The 22,706-nt window shown below is 41.2% G+C and overlaps 1 protein-coding gene across 6 annotated transcripts in view; it reads right to left on the reverse strand.

Moving 5' to 3' along the window:
- Positions 1–22,706, reverse strand: part of vps8 (VPS8 subunit of CORVET complex) — a 194,367-nt gene that overhangs the window by 80,167 nt on the left and 91,494 nt on the right. For 3 of the 6 annotated variants that reach the window (XM_082963732.1, XM_082963731.1, XM_082963729.1), the window contains exons 25-26: positions 4,564–4,767; positions 4,237–4,275 (exon numbers count right to left, since the gene is read on the reverse strand). In XM_082963732.1, coding sequence (XP_082819858.1) covers positions 4,237–4,275; positions 4,564–4,767 — 243 coding nt within the window. The remainder of the gene's footprint in view (positions 1–4,236; positions 4,276–4,563; positions 4,768–22,706) is intronic. The other 3 variants (XM_082963733.1, XM_082963730.1, XM_082963734.1) reach the window with 3 other exon arrangements.

The raw sequence follows: 22,706 nt of genomic DNA on the forward strand, positions 1-22,706 counted from the left end.
AGACAGACACACGGGGACAAGTACAAATACAATATGTTGGGACTGTTACCCCCCCGCTGGACGGACAGACAGACACACGGGGACAAGTACAAATATAATATGTTGGGACTGTTACCCCCCGCTGGACGGACAGACAGACACACGGGGACAAGTACAAATATAATATGTTGGGACTGTTACCCCCGCCCCGCTGGACGGACAGACAGACACACGGGGACAAGTACAAATATAATATGTTGGGACTGTTACCCCCCCGCTGGACGGACAGACAGACACACGGGGACAAGTACAAATATAATATGTTGGGACTGTTACCCCCCCGCTGGACGGACAGACAGACACACGGGGACAAGTACAAATACAATATGTTGGGACTGTTACCCCCCCGCTGGACGGACAGACAGACACACGGGGACAAGTACAAATACAATATGTTGGGACTGTTACCCCCCCCCGCTGGACGGACAGACAGACACACGGGGACAAGTACAAATATAATATGTTGGGACTGTTACCCCCCCCCCGCTGGACGGACAGACAGACACACGGGGACAAGTACAAATATAATATGTTGGGACTGTTACCCCCCCGCTGGACGGACAGACAGACACACGGGGACAAGTACAAATACAATATGTTGGGACTGTTACCCCCCCGCTGGACGGACAGACAGACACACGGGGACAAGTACAAATACAATATGTTGGGACTGTTACCCCCCCGCTGGACGGACAGACAGACACACGGGGACAAGTACAAATATAATATGTTGGGACTGTTACCCCCCCCGCTGGACGGACAGACAGACACACGGGGACAAGTACAAATATAATATGTTGGGACTGTTACCCCCCCCGCTGGACGGACAGACAGACACACGGGGACAAGTACAAATATAATATGTTGGGACTGTTACCCCCCCCGCTGGACGGACAGACAGACACACGGGGACAAGTACAAATATAATATGTTGGGACTGTTACCCCCCCCCGCTGGACGGACAGACAGACACACGGGGACAAGTACAAATATAATATGTTGGGACTGTTACCCCCCCCGCTGGACGGACAGACAGACACACGGGGACAAGTACAAATATAATATGTTGGGACTGTTACCCCCCCCCCCCGCTGGACGGACAGACAGACACACGGGGACAAGTACAAATACAATATGTTGGGACTGTTACCCCCCCGCTGGACGGACAGACGAGACACACGGGGACAAGTACAAATACAATATGTTGGGACTGTTACCCCCCCGCTGGACGGACAGACAGACACACGGGGACAAGTACAAATACAATATGTTGGGACTGTTACCCCCCCCCGCTGGACGGACAGACAGACACACGGGGACAAGTACAAATATAATATGTTGGGACTGTTACCCCCCCCGCTGGACGGACAGACAGACACACGGGGACAAGTACAAATACAATATGTTGGGACTGTTACCCCCCCGCTGGACGGACAGACAGACACACGGGGACAAGTACAAATATAATATGTTGGGACTGTTACCCCCCCGCTGGACGGACAGACAGACACACGGGGACAAGTACAAATATAATATGTTGGGACTGTTACCCCCCCCGCTGGACGGACAGACAGACACACGGGGACAAGTACAAATACAATATGTTGGGACTGTTACCCCCCCGCTGGACGGACAGACAGACACACGGGGACAAGTACAAATACAATATGTTGGGACTGTTACCCCCCCGCTGGACGGACAGACAGACACACGGGGACAAGTACAAATACAATATGTTGGGACTGTTACCCCCCCCCGCTGGACGGACAGACAGACACACGGGGACAAGTACAAATATAATATGTTGGGACTGTTACCCCCCCGCTGGACGGACAGACAGACACACGGGGACAAGTACAAATACAATATGTTGGGACTGTTACCCCCCCGCTGGACGGACAGACAGACACACGGGGACAAGTACAAATATAATATGTTGGGACTGTTACCCCCCGCTGGACGGACAGACAGACACACGGGGACAAGTACAAATATAATATGTTGGGACTGTTACCCCCCCGCTGGACGGACAGACAGACACACGGGACAAGTACAAATATAATATGTTGGGACTGTTACCCCCCCGCTGGACGGACAGACAGACACACGGGGACAAGTACAAATACAATATGTTGGGACTGTTACCCCCCCGCTGGACGGACAGAGAGACACACGGGGACAAGTACAAATACAATATGTTGGGACTGTTACCCCCCCGCTGGACGGACAGACAGACACACGGGGACAAGTACAAATACAATATGTTGGGACTGTTACCCCCCCGCTGGACGGACAGACAGACACACGGGGACAAGTACAAATACAATATGTTGGGACTGTTACCCCCCCGCTGGACGGACAGACAGACACACAGGGACAAGTACAAATATAATATGTTGGGACTGTTACCCCCCCGCTGGACGGACAGACAGACACATGGGGACAAGTACAAATACAATATGTTGGGACTGTTACCCCCCCGCTGGACGGATAGACAGACACACGGGGACATGTACAAATACAATATGTTGGGACTGTTACCCCCCCGCTGGACGGACAGACAGACACACGGGGACAAGTACAAATACAATATGTTGGGACTGTTACCCCCCCCCCCCCCCCGCTGGACGGACAGACAGACACACGGGGACAAGTACAAATATAATATGTTGGGACTGTTACCCCCCCCGCTGGACGGACAGACAGACACACGGGGACAAGTACAAATATAATATGTTGGGACTGTTACCCCCCCGCTGGACGGACAGACAGACACACGGGGACAAGTACAAATACAATATGTTGGGACTGTTACCCCCCCCGCTGGACGGACAGACAGACACACGGGGACAAGTACAAATACAATATGTTGGGACTGTTACCCCCCCCGCTGGACGGACAGACAGACACACGGGGACAAGTACAAATATAATATGTTGGGACTGTTACCCCCCCCCCCCCCCCGCTGGACGGATAGACAGACACACGGGGACAAGTACAAATACAATATGTTGGGACTGTTACCCCCCCGCTGGACGGACAGACAGACACACGGGGACAAGTACAAATACAATATGTTGGGACTGTTACCCCCCGCTGGACGGATAGACAGACACACGGGGACAAGTACAAATATAATATGTTGGGACTGTTACCCCCCCGCTGGACGGACAGACAGACACACGGGGACAAGTACAAATACAATATGTTGGGACTGTTACACCCCCCCCCCCCCCCCCCCGCTGGACGGACAGACAGACACACGGGGACAAGTACAAATACAATATGTTGGGACTGTTACCCCCCCCCCCCCCGCTGGACGGACAGACAGACACACGGGGACAAGTACAAATATAATATGTTGGGACTGTTACCCCCCCGCTGGACGGACAGACAGACACACGGGGACAAGTACAAATACAATATGTTGGGACTGTTACCCCCCGCTGGACGGACAGACAGACACACGGGGACAAGTACAAATATAATATGTTGGGACTGTTACCCCCCCGCTGGACGGACAGACAGACACACGGGGACAAGTACAAATACAATATGTTGGGACTGTTACCCCCCCGCTGGACGGACAGACAGACACACGGGGACAAGTACAAATACAATATGTTGGGACTGTTACCCCCCCCCGCTGGACGGACAGACAGACACACGGGGACAAGTACAAATACAATATGTTGGGACTGTTACCCCCCCCGCTGGACGGACAGACAGACACACGGGGACAAGTACAAATACAATATGTTGGGACTGTTACCCCCCCCCGCTGGACGGACAGACAGACACACGGGGACAAGTACAAATATAATATGTTGGGACTGTTACCCCCCCGCTGGACGGACAGACAGACACACGGGGACAAGTACAAATATAATATGTTGGGACTGTTACCCCCCCGCTGGACGGACAGACAGACACACGGGGACAAGTACAAATACAATATGTTGGGACTGTTACCCCCCGCTGGACGGACAGACAGACACACGGGGACAAGTACAAATATAATATGTTGGGACTGTTACCCCCCCGCTGGACGGACAGACAGACACACGGGGACACACACAAAGCGATAACTAAAAAGAGTGAGTCAAATAGTTGATCAGAAGGTGAAAGCAGAGAGACAGAACCTCTTGATGTGCTGTTTGGAAAAACAAACCAAGTGGCAGAATGACTCCTACTTACATGTTGACTGACCAGCTGTGTCTGTAGACTTGTAGAGACCTGAACGATTGGTACAGCTGATTAACTGACTGACTGACTGACTGAGTCAGTGGCTGATCATTGATTGAATGACAGATTGATTGTATTGACTGTTGACTGACTGATTGACTGTTGACTGATTGATTGACTGGTGGATTGAAACGATAGAAAAAGTGCTCAGTGCTCCTTTAAAAACAATTCTTAAATTAGTTGTGTGCTGGATCCTCATAGGACAAATCAATCAATTGATGAATTGATTGGTTGATTGGCTGCCTCATAGGCTAAGTAAGAGCCATGCTAGGCTTCTACCTCTCCCTGTGTGGGTGGAGTTGTACTTGTAGTTCTCTGAGGTGTGGTTGTAGTTTTCTGTGGTGTTTCCCAGACTTGGCTCACCAGGGCCAGAACGTTGAGGAACTCTGGCGTGTCAAAGTGGACCAGGGTTCTGATGTAAGGGTATAACTCCTCCTCCTGAGCTGCCTCTGCAGAGTGGAGCCTGATGAGGAACTCAAACACCTGGAGACACAGACAGACAGACAGACAGACAGACAGACAGACAGACAGACAGACAGACAGACAGACAGACAGACAGACAGACAGACAGACAGACAGACAGACAGACAGGACACACACCAGAGGTTAGTGGTATGTTAAAGTTCATCACATCCTCAAAACAACATCACGTAACATACATGTAACATTGATCTGCCATCTGTATGAAAAAGCACCACATCGTCACATGGGACCTGGTTTCCATGGATACCCCCCACACACACTAGCCTCTCATCCTAACCTGTGTGGTTGCCGTGGCATCCCAGATATAAACATGCAGAGAGGGCGAACATGAAAGAATATGGCCCATTATCCTCCCATTCAGACAGAATACAACTCCCTCTCCGCAATCACTACATTATTGAGAGGCCATGGAAAGAGAGAGAGAGAGAGAGAGAGAGAGAGAGAGAGAGAGACAGAGAGAGAGAGACGAGAGAGAGAGAGAGAGAGAGAGAGAGAGACAGAGAGACAGAGAGAGAGAGAGAGACAGAGAGAGCAGAGAGACAGAGAGAGAGAGAGAGAGAGACAGAGAGAGAGAGAGAGAGAGAGAGAGACAGAGAGACAGAGAGAGAGAGAGAGAGAGAGAGAGAGAGAGAGAGAGAGAGAGAGAGAGAGAGAGAGAGAGAGAGAGAGAGAGAGAGAGAGAGGGAGAGAGAGAGAGAGAGAGAGAGAGAGAGAGAGAGAGAGAGAGAGAGAGAGAGAGAGAGAGAGAGAGAGAGAGAGACGAGAGAGAGAGAGAGAGAGACAGAGAGACGAGAGAGAGAGAGAGAGAGAGAGAGAGAGAGAGAGAGAGAGAGACAGAGAGAGAGAGAGAGAGAGAGACAGAGAGAGAGAGAGAGAGAGAGAGACAGAGAGAGAGAGAGAGAGAGAGAGACAGAGAGACAGAGAGAGAGAGAGAGAGAGAGAGAGAGAGAGAGAGAGAGAGAGAGAGAGAGAGAGAGAGAGAGAGACACAGAGAGAGAGAGAGAGAGAGAGAGAGAGAGAGAGAGAGAGAGAGAGAGAGAGACAGAGAGAGACAGAGAGAGACAGAGAGAGAGAGAGAGAGAGAGAAAGAAACACAGAGAGAGAGAGCGACAGAACATGAAAGAATATGTCCCATTATCGCCCCATTCAGACAGAACACAAAACAACTCCCTCTCTGCAATCACTACACTATTAAGCGGCCATTTGGAGTGTGTGTGAGATTTGGGACATAGACGAGGGAGAGAAGGGGACTTCAAAGATAAAGAAGAGAGGAGATGGTGGCGAGAGGGAGATGAGGGGGAGAGTTGAACAGAGTGCACAGCCTCCTTCATCCAGACCTCTGCCTCATAATTCTGGATGATAGTTCCTATCAAAGACAAGGAGGGAGGAGGAGGGAGAGGGAGGAGGAGGGAGAGAGAGGAGAGAGGGGGAGAGGAGAGAGGGAAAAGAGGAAGGAGAGAGGAAAGAGGGAAGAGAGGAGAGGAAGAGAGGGAGGAGAGGAGAGAGGGAAGAGAGGAGAGAGAGGAGAGAGAGGGGAGAGAGAGAGAGAGAGGAGAGGAGAGAGAGGGGAGAGAGAAGGGAGAGAAGAGAGGAGAGAGGGATGAGATGAGCGAGGGATACGATGAGAGAGGAGTGAGGAGAGAGAGATGAGAGGAGAAAGGAGAGAGGGATGAAATAGAGGGGGAGGAGGACAGAGTCTCAGAGATCAAACTCTCCTTTGATCATGTTCTCTACTTCACCCTGACCTGATTCATTATACAATACAACACATTAAACACCACACATCATGTTCTCTACTTCACCCTGACCTGATGTCATTATACAATACAACACATTAAACACCACACATCATGTTCTCTACTTCACCCTGACCTGATGTCATTATACAATACAACACATTAAACACCACACATCATGTTCTCTACTTCACCCTGACCTGATGTCATTATACAATACAACACATTAAACACCACACATCATGTTCTCTACTTCACCCTGACCTGATGTCATTATACAATACAACACATTAAACACCACACATCATGTTCTCTACTTCACCCTGACCTGATGTCATTATACAATACAACACATTAAACACCACACATCATGTTCTCTACTTCACCCTGACCTGATGTTATTATACAATACAACACATTAAACACCACACATCATGTTCTCTACTTCACCCTGACCTGATGTCATTATACAATACAACACATTAAACACCACACATCATGTTCTCTACTTCACCCTGACCTGATGTTATTATACAATACAACACATTAAACACCACACATCATGTTCTCTACTTCACCCTGACCTGATGTCATTATACAATACAACACATTAAACACCACACATCATGTTCTCTACTTCACCCTGACCTGATGTCATTATACAATACAACACATTAAACACCACACATCATGTTCTCTACTTCACCCTGACCTGATGTCATTATACAATACAACACATTAAACACCACACATCATGTTCTCTACTTCACCCTGACCTGATGTCATTATACAATACAACACATTAAACACCACACATCATGTTCTCTACTTCACCCTGACCTGATGTCATTATACAATACAACACATTAAACACCACACATCATGTTCTCTACTTCACCCTGACCTGATGTCATTATACAATACAACACATTAAACACCACACATCATGTTCTCTACTTCACCCTGACCTGATGTCATTATACAATACAACACATTAAACACCACACATCATGTTCTCTACTTCACCCTGACCTGATGTCATTATACAATACAACACATTAAACACCACACATCATGTTCTCTACTTCACCCTGACCTGATGTCATTATACAATACAACACATTAAACACCACACATCATGTTCTCTACTTCACCCTGACCTGATGTCATTATACAATACAACACATTAAACACCACACATCATGTTCTCTACTTCACCCTGACCTGATGTCATTATACAATACAACACATTAAACACCACACATCATGTTCTCTACTTCACCCTGACCTGATGTCATTATACAATACAACACATTAAACACCACACATCATGTTCTCTACTTCACCCTGACCTGATGTTATTATACAATACAACACATTAAACACCACACATCATGTTCTCTACTTCACCCTGACCTGATGTCATTATACAATACAACACATTAAACACCACACATCATGTTCTCTACTTCACCCTGACCTGATGTCATTATACAATACAACACATTAAACACCACACATCATGTTCTCTACTTCACCCTGACCTGATGTCATTATACAATACAACACATTAAACACCACACATCATGTTCTCTACTTCACCCTGACCTGATGTTATTATACAATACAACACATTAAACACCACACATCATGTTCTCTACTTCACCCTGACCTGATGTCATTATACAATACAACACATTAAACACCACACATCATGTTCTCTACTTCACCCTGACCTGATGTCATTATACAATACAACACATTAAACACCACACATCATGTTCTCTACTTCACCCTGACCTGATGTCATTATACAATACAACACATTAAACACCACACATCATGTTCTCTACTTCACCCTGACCTGATGTCATTATACAATACAACACATTAAACACCACACATCATGTTCTCTACTTCACCCTGACCTGATGTCATTATACAATACAACACATTAAACACCACACATCATGTTCTCTACTTCACCCTGACCTGATGTCATTATACAATACAACACATTAAACACCACACATCATGTTCTCTACTTCACCCTGACCTGATGTCATTATACAATACAACACATTAAACACCACACATCATGTTCTCTACTTCACCCTGACCTGATGTCATTATACAATACAACACATTAAACACCACACATCATGTTCTCTACTTCACCCTGACCTGATGTCATTATACAATACAACACATTAAACACCACACATCATGTTCTCTACTTCACCCTGACCTGATGTCATTATACAATACAACACATTAAACACCACACATCATGTTCTCTACTTCACCCTGACCTGATGTTATTATACAATACAACACATTAAACACCACACATCATGTTCTCTACTTCACCCTGACCTGATGTCATTATACAATACAACACATTAAACACCACACATCATGTTCTCTACTTCACCCTGACCTGATGTCATTATACAATACAACACATTAAACACCACACATCATGTTCTCTACTTCACCCTGACCTGATGTCATTATACAATACAACACATTAAACACCACACATCATGTTCTCTACTTCACCCTGACCTGATGTCATTATACAATACAACACATTAAACACCACACATCATGTTCTCTACTTCACCCTGACCTGATGTCATTATACAATACAACACATTAAACACCACACATCATGTTCTCTACTTCACCCTGACCTGATGTCATTATACAATACAACACATTAAACACCACACATCATGTTCTCTACTTCACCCTGACCTGATGTCATTATACAATACAACACATTAAACACCACACATCATGTTCTCTACTTCACCCTGACCTGATGTCATTATACAATACAACACATTAAACACCACACATCATGTTCTCTACTTCACCCTGACCTGATGTTATTATACAATACAACACATTAAACACCACACATCATGTTCTCTACTTCACCCTGACCTGATGTCATTATACAATACAACACATTAAACACCACACATCATGTTCTCTACTTCACCCTGACCTGATGTCATTATACAATACAACACATTAAACACCACACATCATGTTCTCTACTTCACCCTGACCTGATGTCATTATACAATACAACACATTAAACACCACACATCATGTTCTCTACTTCACCCTGACCTGATGTCATTATACAATACAACACATTAAACACCACACATCATGTTCTCTACTTCACCCTGACCTGATGTTATTATACAATACAACACATTAAACACCACACATCATGTTCTCTACTTCACCCTGACCTGATGTTATTATACAATACAACACATTAAACACCACACATCATGTTCTCTACTTCACCCTGACCTGATGTCATTATACAATACAACACATTAAACACCACACATCATGTTCTCTACTTCACCCTGACCTGATGTTATTATACAATACAACACATTAAACACCACACATCATGTTCTCTACTTCACCCTGACCTGATGTCATTATACAATACAACACATTAAACACCACACATCATGTTCTCTACTTCACCCTGACCTGATGTCATTATACAATACAACACATTAAACACCACACATCATGTTCTCTACTTCACCCTGACCTGATGTTATTATACAATACAACACATTAAACACCACACATCATGTTCTCTACTTCACCCTGACCTGATGTTATTATACAATACAACACATTAAACACCACACATCATGTTCTCTACTTCACCCTGACCTGATGTCATTATACAATACAACACATTAAACACCACACATCATGTTCTCTACTTCACCCTGACCTGATGTCATTATACAATACAACACATTAAACACCACACATCATGTTCTCTACTTCACCCTGACCTGATGTCATTATACAATACAACACATTAAACACCACACATCATGTTCTCTACTTCACCCTGACCTGATGTCATTATACAATACAACACATTAAACACCACACATCATGTTCTCTACTTCACCCTGACCTGATGTCATTATACAATACAACACATTAAACACCACACATCATGTTCTCTACTTCACCCTGACCTGATGTTATTATACAATACAACACATTAAACACCACACATCATGTTCTCTACTTCACCCTGACCTGATGTCATTATACAATACAACACATTAAACACCACACATCATGTTCTCTACTTCACCCTGACCTGATGTCATTATACAATACAACACATTAAACACCACACATCATGTTCTCTACTTCACCCTGACCTGATGTCATTATACAATACAACACATTAAACACCACACATCATGTTCTCTACTTCACCCTGACCTGATGTCATTATACAATACAACACATTAAACACCACACATCATGTTCTCTACTTCACCCTGACCTGATGTCATTATACAATACAACACATTAAACACCACACATCATGTTCTCTACTTCACCCTGACCTGATGTTATTATACAATACAACACATTAAACACCACACATCATGTTCTCTACTTCACCCTGACCTGATGTTATTATACAATACAACACATTAAACACCACACATCATGTTCTCTACTTCACCCTGACCTGATGTCATTATACAATACAACACATTAAACACCACACATCATGTTCTCTACTTCACCCTGACCTGATGTCATTATACAATACAACACATTAAACACCACACATCATGTTCTCTACTTCACCCTGACCTGATGTCATTATACAATACAACACATTAAACACCACACATCATGTTCTCTACTTCACCCTGACCTGATGTCATTATACAATACAACACATTAAACACCACACATCATGTTCTCTACTTCACCCTGACCTGATGTCATTATACAATACAACACATTAAACACCACACATCATGTTCTCTACTTCACCCTGACCTGATGTCATTATACAATACAACACATTAAACACCACACATCATGTTCTCTACTTCACCCTGACCTGATGTCATTATACAATACAACACATTAAACACCACACATCATGTTCTCTACTTCACCCTGACCTGATGTCATTATACAATACAACACATTAAACACCACACATCATGTTCTCTACTTCACCCTGACCTGATGTTATTATACAATACAACACATTAAACACCACACATCATGTTCTCTACTTCACCCTGACCTGATGTTATTATACAATACAACACATTAAACACCACACATCATGTTCTCTACTTCACCCTGACCTGATGTTATTATACAATACAACACATTAAACACCACACATCATGTTCTCTACTTCACCCTGACCTGATGTCATTATACAATACAACACATTAAACACCACACATCATGTTCTCTACTTCACCCTGACCTGATGTCATTATACAATACAACACATTAAACACCACACATCATGTTCTCTACTTCACCCTGACCTGATGTCATTATACAATACAACACATTAAACACCACACATCATGTTCTCTACTTCACCCTGACCTGATGTCATTATACAATACAACACATTAAACACCACACATCATGTTCTCTACTTCACCCTGACCTGATGTTATTATACAATACAACACATTAAACACCACACATCATGTTCTCTACTTCACCCTGACCTGATGTTATTATACAATACAACACATTAAACACCACACATCATGTTCTCTACTTCACCCTGACCTGATGTCATTATACAATACAACACATTAAACACCACACATCATGTTCTCTACTTCACCCTGACCTGATGTCATTATACAATACAACACATTAAACACCACACATCATGTTCTCTACTTCACCCTGACCTGATGTCATTATACAATACAACACATTAAACACCACACATCATGTTCTCTACTTCACCCTGACCTGATGTCATTATACAATACAACACATTAAACACCACACATCATGTTCTCTACTTCACCCTGACCTGATGTCATTATACAATACAACACATTAAACACCACACATCATGTTCTCTACTTCACCCTGACCTGATGTCATTATACAATACAACACATTAAACACCACACATCATGTTCTCTACTTCACCCTGACCTGATGTCATTATACAATACAACACATTAAACACCACACATCATGTTCTCTACTTCACCCTGACCTGATGTCATTATACAATACAACACATTAAACACCACACATCATGTTCTCTACTTCACCCTGACCTGATGTCATTATACAATACAACACATTAAACACCACACATCATGTTCTCTACTTCACCCTGACCTGATGTCATTATACAATACAACACATTAAACACCACACATCATGTTCTCTACTTCACCCTGACCTGATGTCATTATACAATACAACACATTAAACACCACACATCATGTTCTCTACTTCACCCTGACCTGATGTTATTATACAATACAACACATTAAACACCACACATCATGTTCTCTACTTCACCCTGACCTGATGTCATTATACAATACAACACATTAAACACCACACATCATGTTCTCTACTTCACCCTGACCTGATGTCATTATACAATACAACACATTAAACACCACACATCATGTTCTCTACTTCACCCTGACCTGATGTCATTATACAATACAACACATTAAACACCACACATCATGTTCTCTACTTCACCCTGACCTGATGTCATTATACAATACAACACATTAAACACCACACATCATGTTCTCTACTTCACCCTGACCTGATGTCATTATACAATACAACACATTAAACACCACACATCATGTTCTCTACTTCACCCTGACCTGATGTTATTATACAATACAACACATTAAACACCACACATCATGTTCTCTACTTCACCCTGACCTGATGTTATTATACAATACAACACATTAAACACCACACATCATGTTCTCTACTTCACCCTGACCTGATGTCATTATACAATACAACACATTAAACACCACACATCATGTTCTCTACTTCACCCTGACCTGATGTCATTATACAATACAACACATTAAACACCACACATCATGTTCTCTACTTCACCCTGACCTGATGTCATTATACAATACAACACATTAAACACCACACATCATGTTCTCTACTTCACCCTGACCTGATGTCATTATACAATACAACACATTAAACACCACACATCATGTTCTCTACTTCACCCTGACCTGATGTCATTATACAATACAACACATTAAACACCACACATCATGTTCTCTACTTCACCCTGACCTGATGTCATTATACAATACAACACATTAAACACCACACATCATGTTCTCTACTTCACCCTGACCTGATGTCATTATACAATACAACACATTAAACACCACACATCATGTTCTCTACTTCACCCTGACCTGATGTCATTATACAATACAACACATTAAACACCACACATCATGTTCTCTACTTCACCCTGACCTGATGTCATTATACAATACAACACATTAAACACCACACATCATGTTCTCTACTTCACCCTGACCTGATGTCATTATACAATACAACACATTAAACACCACACATCATGTTCTCTACTTCACCCTGACCTGATGTCATTATACAATACAACACATTAAACACCACACATCATGTTCTCTACTTCACCCTGACCTGATGTCATTATACAATACAACACATTAAACACCACACATCATGTTCTCTACTTCACCCTGACCTGATGTCATTATACAATACAACACATTAAACACCACACATCATGTTCTCTACTTCACCCTGACCTGATGTTATTATACAATACAACACATTAAACACCACACATCATGTTCTCTACTTCACCCTGACCTGATGTCATTATACAATACAACACATTAAACACCACACATCATGTTCTCTACTTCACCCTGACCTGATGTCATTATACAATACAACACATTAAACACCACACATCATGTTCTCTACTTCACCCTGACCTGATGTCATTATACAATACAACACATTAAACACCACACATCATGTTCTCTACTTCACCCTGACCTGATGTCATTATACAATACAACACATTAAACACCACACATCATGTTCTCTACTTCACCCTGACCTGATGTCATTATACAATACAACACATTAAACACCACACATCATGTTCTCTACTTCACCCTGACCTGATGTCATTATACAATACAACACATTAAACACCACACATCATGTTCTCTACTTCACCCTGACCTGATGTCATTATACAATACAACACATTAAACACCACACATCATGTTCTCTACTTCACCCTGACCTGATGTCATTATACAATACAACACATTAAACACCACACATCATGTTCTCTACTTCACCCTGACCTGATGTTATTATACAATACAACACATTAAACACCACACATCATGTTCTCTACTTCACCCTGACCTGATGTCATTATACAATACAACACATTAAACACCACACATCATGTTCTCTACTTCACCCTGACCTGATGTTATTATACAATACAACACATTAAACACCACACATCATGTTCTCTACTTCACCCTGACCTGATGTCATTATACAATACAACACATTAAACACCACACATCATGTTCTCTACTTCACCCTGACCTGATGTCATTATACAATACAACACATTAAACACCACACATCATGTTCTCTACTTCACCCTGACCTGATGTCATTATACAATACAACACATTAAACACCACACATCATGTTCTCTACTTCACCCTGACCTGATGTCATTATACAATACAACACATTAAACACCACACATCATGTTCTCTACTTCACCCTGACCTGATGTCATTATACAATACAACACATTAAACACCACACATCATGTTCTCTACTTCACCCTGACCTGATGTATTATACAATACAACACATTAAACACCACACATCATGTTCTCTACTTCACCCTGACCTGATGTCATTATACAATACAACACATTAAACACCACACATCATGTTCTCTACTTCACCCTGACCTGATGTCATTATACAATACAACACATTAAACACCACACATCATGTTCTCTACTTCACCCTGACCTGATGTCATTATACAATACAACACATTAAACACCACACATCATGTTCTCTACTTCACCCTGACCTGATGTTATTATACAATACAACACATTAAACACCACACATCATGTTCTCTACTTCACCCTGACCTGATGTCATTATACAATACAACACATTAAACACCACACATCATGTTCTCTACTTCACCCTGACCTGATGTCATTATACAATACAACACATTAAACACCACACATCATGTTCTCTACTTCACCCTGACCTGATGTCATTATACAATACAACACATTAAACACCACACATCATGTTCTCTACTTCACCCTGACCTGATGTCATTATACAATACAACACATTAAACACCACACATCATGTTCTCTACTTCACCCTGACCTGATGTTATTATACAATACAACACATTAAACACCACACATCATGTTCTCTACTTCACCCTGACCTGATGTCATTATACAATACAACACATTAAACACCACACATCATGTTCTCTACTTCACCCTGACCTGATGTCATTATACAATACAACACATTAAACACCACACATCATGTTCTCTACTTCACCCTGACCTGATGTCATTATACAATACAACACATTAAACACCACACATCATGTTCTCTACTTCACCCTGACCTGATGTCATTATACAATACAACACATTAAACACCACACATCATGTTCTCTACTTCACCCTGACCTGATGTCATTATACAATACAACACATTAAACACCACACATCATGTTCTCTACTTCACCCTGACCTGATGTCATTATACAATACAACACATTAAACACCACACATCATGTTCTCTACTTCACCCTGACCTGATGTCATTATACAATACAACACATTAAACACCACACATCATGTTCTCTACTTCACCCTGACCTGATGTCATTATACAATACAACACATTAAACACCACACATCATGTTCTCTACTTCACCCTGACCTGATGTTATTATACAATACAACACATTAAACACCACACATCATGTTCTCTACTTCACCCTGACCTGATGTCATTATACAATACAACACATTAAACACCACACATCATGTTCTCTACTTCACCCTGACCTGATGTCATTATACAATACAACACATTAAACACCACACATCATGTTCTCTACTTCACCCTGACCTGATGTCATTATACAATACAACACATTAAACACCACACATCATGTTCTCTACTTCACCCTGACCTGATGTTATTATACAATACAACACATTAAACACCACACATCATGTTCTCTACTTCACCCTGACCTGATGTCATTATACAATACAACACATTAAACACCACACATCATGTTCTCTACTTCACCCTGACCTGATGTTATTATACAATACAACACATTAAACACCACACATCATGTTCTCTACTTCACCCTGACCTGATGTCATTATACAATACAACACATTAAACACCACACATCATGTTCTCTACTTCACCCTGACCTGATGTCATTATACAATACAACACATTAAACACCACACATCATGTTCTCTACTTCACCCTGACCTGATGTTATTATACAATACAACACATTAAACACCACACATCATGTTCTCTACTTCACCCTGACCTGATGTCATTATACAATACAACACATTAAACACCACACATCATGTTCTCTACTTCACCCTGACCTGATGTTATTATACAATACAACACATTAAACACCACACATCATGTTCTCTACTTCACCCTGACCTGATGTCATTATACAATACAACACATTAAACACCACACATCATGTTCTCTACTTCACCCTGACCTGATGTCATTATACAATACAACACATTAAACACCACACATCATGTTCTCTACTTCACCCTGACCTGATGTCATTATACAATACAACACATTAAACACCACACATCATGTTCTCTACTTCACCCTGACCTGATGTCATTATACAATACAACACATTAAACACCACACATCATGTTCTCTACTTCACCCTGACCTGATGTCATTATACAATACAACACATTAAACACCACACATCATGTTCTCTACTTCACCCTGACCTGATGTTATTATACAATACAACACATTAAACACCACACATCATGTTCTCTACTTCACCCTGACCTGATGTCATTATACAATACAACACATTAAACACCACACATCATGTTCTCTACTTCACCCTGACCTGATGTCATTATACAATACAACACATTAAACACCACACATCATGTTCTCTACTTCACCCTGACCTGATGTCATTATACAATACAACACATTAAACACCACACATCATGTTCTCTACTTCACCCTGACCTGATGTCATTATACAATACAACACATTAAACACCACACATCATGTTCTCTACTTCACCCTGACCTGATGTCATTATACAATACAACACATTAAACACCACACATCATGTTCTCTACTTCACCCTGACCTGATGTTATTATACAATACAACACATTAAACACCACACATCATGTTCTCTACTTCACCCTGACCTGATGTCATTATACAATACAACACATTAAACACCACACATCATGTTCTCTACTTCACCCTGACCTGATGTCATTATACAATACAACACATTAAACACCACACATCATGTTCTCTACTTCACCCTGACCTGATGTCATTATACAATACAACACATTAAACACCACACATCATGTTCTCTACTTCACCCTGACCTGATGTCATTATACAATACAACACATTAAACACCACACATCATGTTCTCTACTTCACCCTGACCTGATGTTATTATACAATACAACACATTAAACACCACACATCATGTTCTCTACTTCACCCTGACCTGATGTCATTATACAATACAACACATTAAACACCACACATCATGTTCTCTACTTCACCCTGACCTGATGTCATTATACAATACAACACATTAAACACCACACATCATGTTCTCTACTTCACCCTGACCTGATGTCATTATACAATACAACACATTAAACACCACACATCATGTTCTCTACTTCACCCTGACCTGATGTCATTATACAATACAACACATTAAACACCACACATCATGTTCTCTACTTCACCCTGACCTGATGTCATTATACAATACAACACATTAAACACCACACATCATGTTCTCTACTTCACCCTGACCTGATGTCATTATACAATACAACACATTAAACACCACACATCATGTTCTCTACTTCACCCTGACCTGATGTCATTATACAATACAACACATTAAACACCACACATCATGTTCTCTACTTCACCCTGACCTGATGTCATTATACAATACAACACATTAAACACCACACATCATGTTCTCTACTTCACCCTGACCTGATGTTATTATACAATACAACACATTAAACACCACACATCATGTTCTCTACTTCACCCTGACCTGATGTCATTATACAATACAACACATTAAACACCACACATCATGTTCTCTACTTCACCCTGACCTGATGTCATTATACAATACAACACATTAAACACCACACATCATGTTCTCTACTTCACCCTGACCTGATGTCATTATACAATACAACACATTAAACACCACACATCATGTTCTCTACTTCACCCTGACCTGATGTCATTATACAATACAACACATTAAACACCACACATCATGTTCTCTACTTCACCCTGACCTGATGTCATTATACAATACAACACATTAAACACCACACATCATGTTCTCTACTTCACCCTGACCTGATGTTATTATACAATACAACACATTAAACACCACACATCATGTTCTCTACTTCACCCTGACCTGATGTCATTATACAATACAACACATTAAACACCACACATCATGTTCTCTACTTCACCCTGACCTGATGTTATTATACAATACAACACATTAAACACCACACATCATGTTCTCTACTTCACCCTGACCTGATGTCATTATACAATACAACACATTAAACACCACACATCATGTTCTCTACTTCACCCTGACCTGATGTCATTATACAATACAACACATTAAACACCACACATCATGTTCTCTACTTCACCCTGACCTGATGTCATTATACAATACAACACATTAAACACCACACATCATGTTCTCTACTTCACCCTGACCTGATGTCATTATACAATACAACACATTAAACACCACACATCATGTTCTCTACTTCACCCTGACCTGATGTCATTATACAATACAACACATTAAACACCACACATCATGTTCTCTACTTCACCCTGACCTGATGTCATTATACAATACAACACATTAAACACCACACATCATGTTCTCTACTTCACCCTGACCTGATGTTATTATACAATACAACACATTAAACACCACACATCATGTTCTCTACTTCACCCTGACCTGATGTCATTATACAATACAACACATTAAACACCACACATCATGTTCTCTACTTCACCCTGACCTGATGTCATTATACAATACAACACATTAAACACCACACATCATGTTCTCTACTTCACCCTGACCTGATGTCATTATACAATACAACACATTAAACACCACACATCATGTTCTCTACTTCACCCTGACCTGATGTCATTATACAATACAACACATTAAACACCACACATCATGTTCTCTACTTCACCCTGACCTGATGTTATTATACAATACAACACATTAAACACCACACATCATGTTCTCTACTTCACCCTGACCTGATGTCATTATACAATACAACACATTAAACACCACACATCATGTTCTCTACTTCACCCTGACCTGATGTCATTATACAATACAACACATTAAACACCACACATCATGTTCTCTACTTCACCCTGACCTGATGTTATTATACAATACAACACATTAAACACCACACATCATGTTCTCTACTTCACCCTGACCTGATGTCATTATACAATACAACACATTAAACACCACACATCATGTTCTCTACTTCACCCTGACCTGATGTCATTATACAATACAACACATTAAACACCACACATCATGTTCTCTACTTCACCCTGACCTGATGTTATTATACAATACAACACATTAAACACCACACATCATGTTCTCTACTTCACCCTGACCTGATGTCATTATACAATACAACACATTAAACACCACACATCATGTTCTCTACTTCACCCTGACCTGATGTCATTATACAATACAACACATTAAACACCACACATCATGTTCTCTACTTCACCCTGACCTGATGTCATTATACAATACAACACATTAAACACCACACATCATGTTCTCTACTTCACCCTGACCTGATGTCATTATACAATACAACACATTAAACACCACACATCATGTTCTCTACTTCACCCTGACCTGATGTCATTATACAATACAACACATTAAACACCACACATCATGTTCTCTACTTCACCCTGACCTGATGTTATTATACAATACAACACATTAAACACCACACATCATGTTCTCTACTTCACCCTGACCTGATGTCATTATACAATACAACACATTAAACACCACACATCATGTTCTCTACTTCACCCTGACCTGATGTTATTATACAATACAACACATTAAACACCACACATCATGTTCTCTACTTCACCCTGACCTGATGTCATTATACAATACAACACATTAAACACCACACATCATGTTCTCTACTTCACCCTGACCTGATGTCATTATACAATACAACACATTAAACACCACACATCATGTTCTCTACTTCACCCTGACCTGATGTCATTATACAATACAACACATTAAACACCACACATCATGTTCTCTACTTCACCCTGACCTGATGTCATTATACAATACAACACATTAAACACCACACATCATGTTCTCTACTTCACCCTGACCTGATGTCATTATACAATACAACACATTAAACACCACACATCATGTTCTCTACTTCACCCTGACCTGATGTCATTATACAATACAACACATTAAACACCACACATCATGTTCTCTACTTCACCCTGACCTGATGTCATTATACAATACAACACATTAAACACCACACATCATGTTCTCTACTTCACCCTGACCTGATGTCATTATACAATACAACACATTAAACACCACACATCATGTTCTCTACTTCACCCTGACCTGATGTCATTATACAATACAACACATTAAACACCACACATCATGTTCTCTACTTCACCCTGACCTGATGTCATTATACAATACAACACATTAAACACCACACATCATGTTCTCTACTTCACCCTGACCTGATGTCATTATACAATACAACACATTAAACACCACACATCATGTTCTCTACTTCACCCTGACCTGATGTCATTATACAATACAACACATTAAACACCACACATCATGTTCTCTACTTCACCCTGACCTGATGTCATTATACAATACAACACATTAAACACCACACATCATGTTCTCTACTTCACCCTGACCTGATGTCATTATACAATACAACACATTAAACACCACACATCATGTTCTCTACTTCACCCTGACCTGATGTCATTATACAATACAACACATTAAACACCACACATCATGTTCTCTACTTCACCCTGACCTGATGTCATTATACAATACAACACATTAAACACCACACATCATGTTCTCTACTTCACCCTGACCTGATGTCATTATACAATACAACACATTAAACACCACACATCATGTTCTCTACTTCACCCTGACCTGATGTCATTATACAATACAACACATTAAACACCACACATCATGTTCTCTACTTCACCCTGACCTGATGTTATTATACAATACAACACATTAAACACCACACATCATGTTCTCTACTTCACCCTGACCTGATGTCATTATACAATACAACACATTAAACACCACACATCATGTTCTCTACTTCACCCTGACCTGATGTCATTATACAATACAACACATTAAACACCACACATCATGTTCTCTACTTCACCCTGACCTGATGTCATTATACAATACAACACATTAAACACCACACATCATGTTCTCTACTTCACCCTGACCTGATGTCATTATACAATACAACACATTAAACACCACACATCATGTTCTCTACTTCACCCTGACCTGATGTCATTATACAATACAACACATTAAACACCACACATCATGTTCTCTACTTCACCCTGACCTGATGTCATTATACAATACAACACATTAAACACCACACATCATGTTCTCTACTTCACCCTGACCTGATGTCATTATACAATACAACACATTAAACACCACACATCATGTTCTCTACTTCACCCTGACCTGA

Source organism: Salmo salar, chromosome 17 (assembly GCF_965601325.2).
Source record: "Salmo salar chromosome 17, fSalSal1, whole genome shotgun sequence".
Classification (NCBI taxonomy): domain Eukaryota; kingdom Metazoa; phylum Chordata; class Actinopteri; order Salmoniformes; family Salmonidae; genus Salmo; species Salmo salar.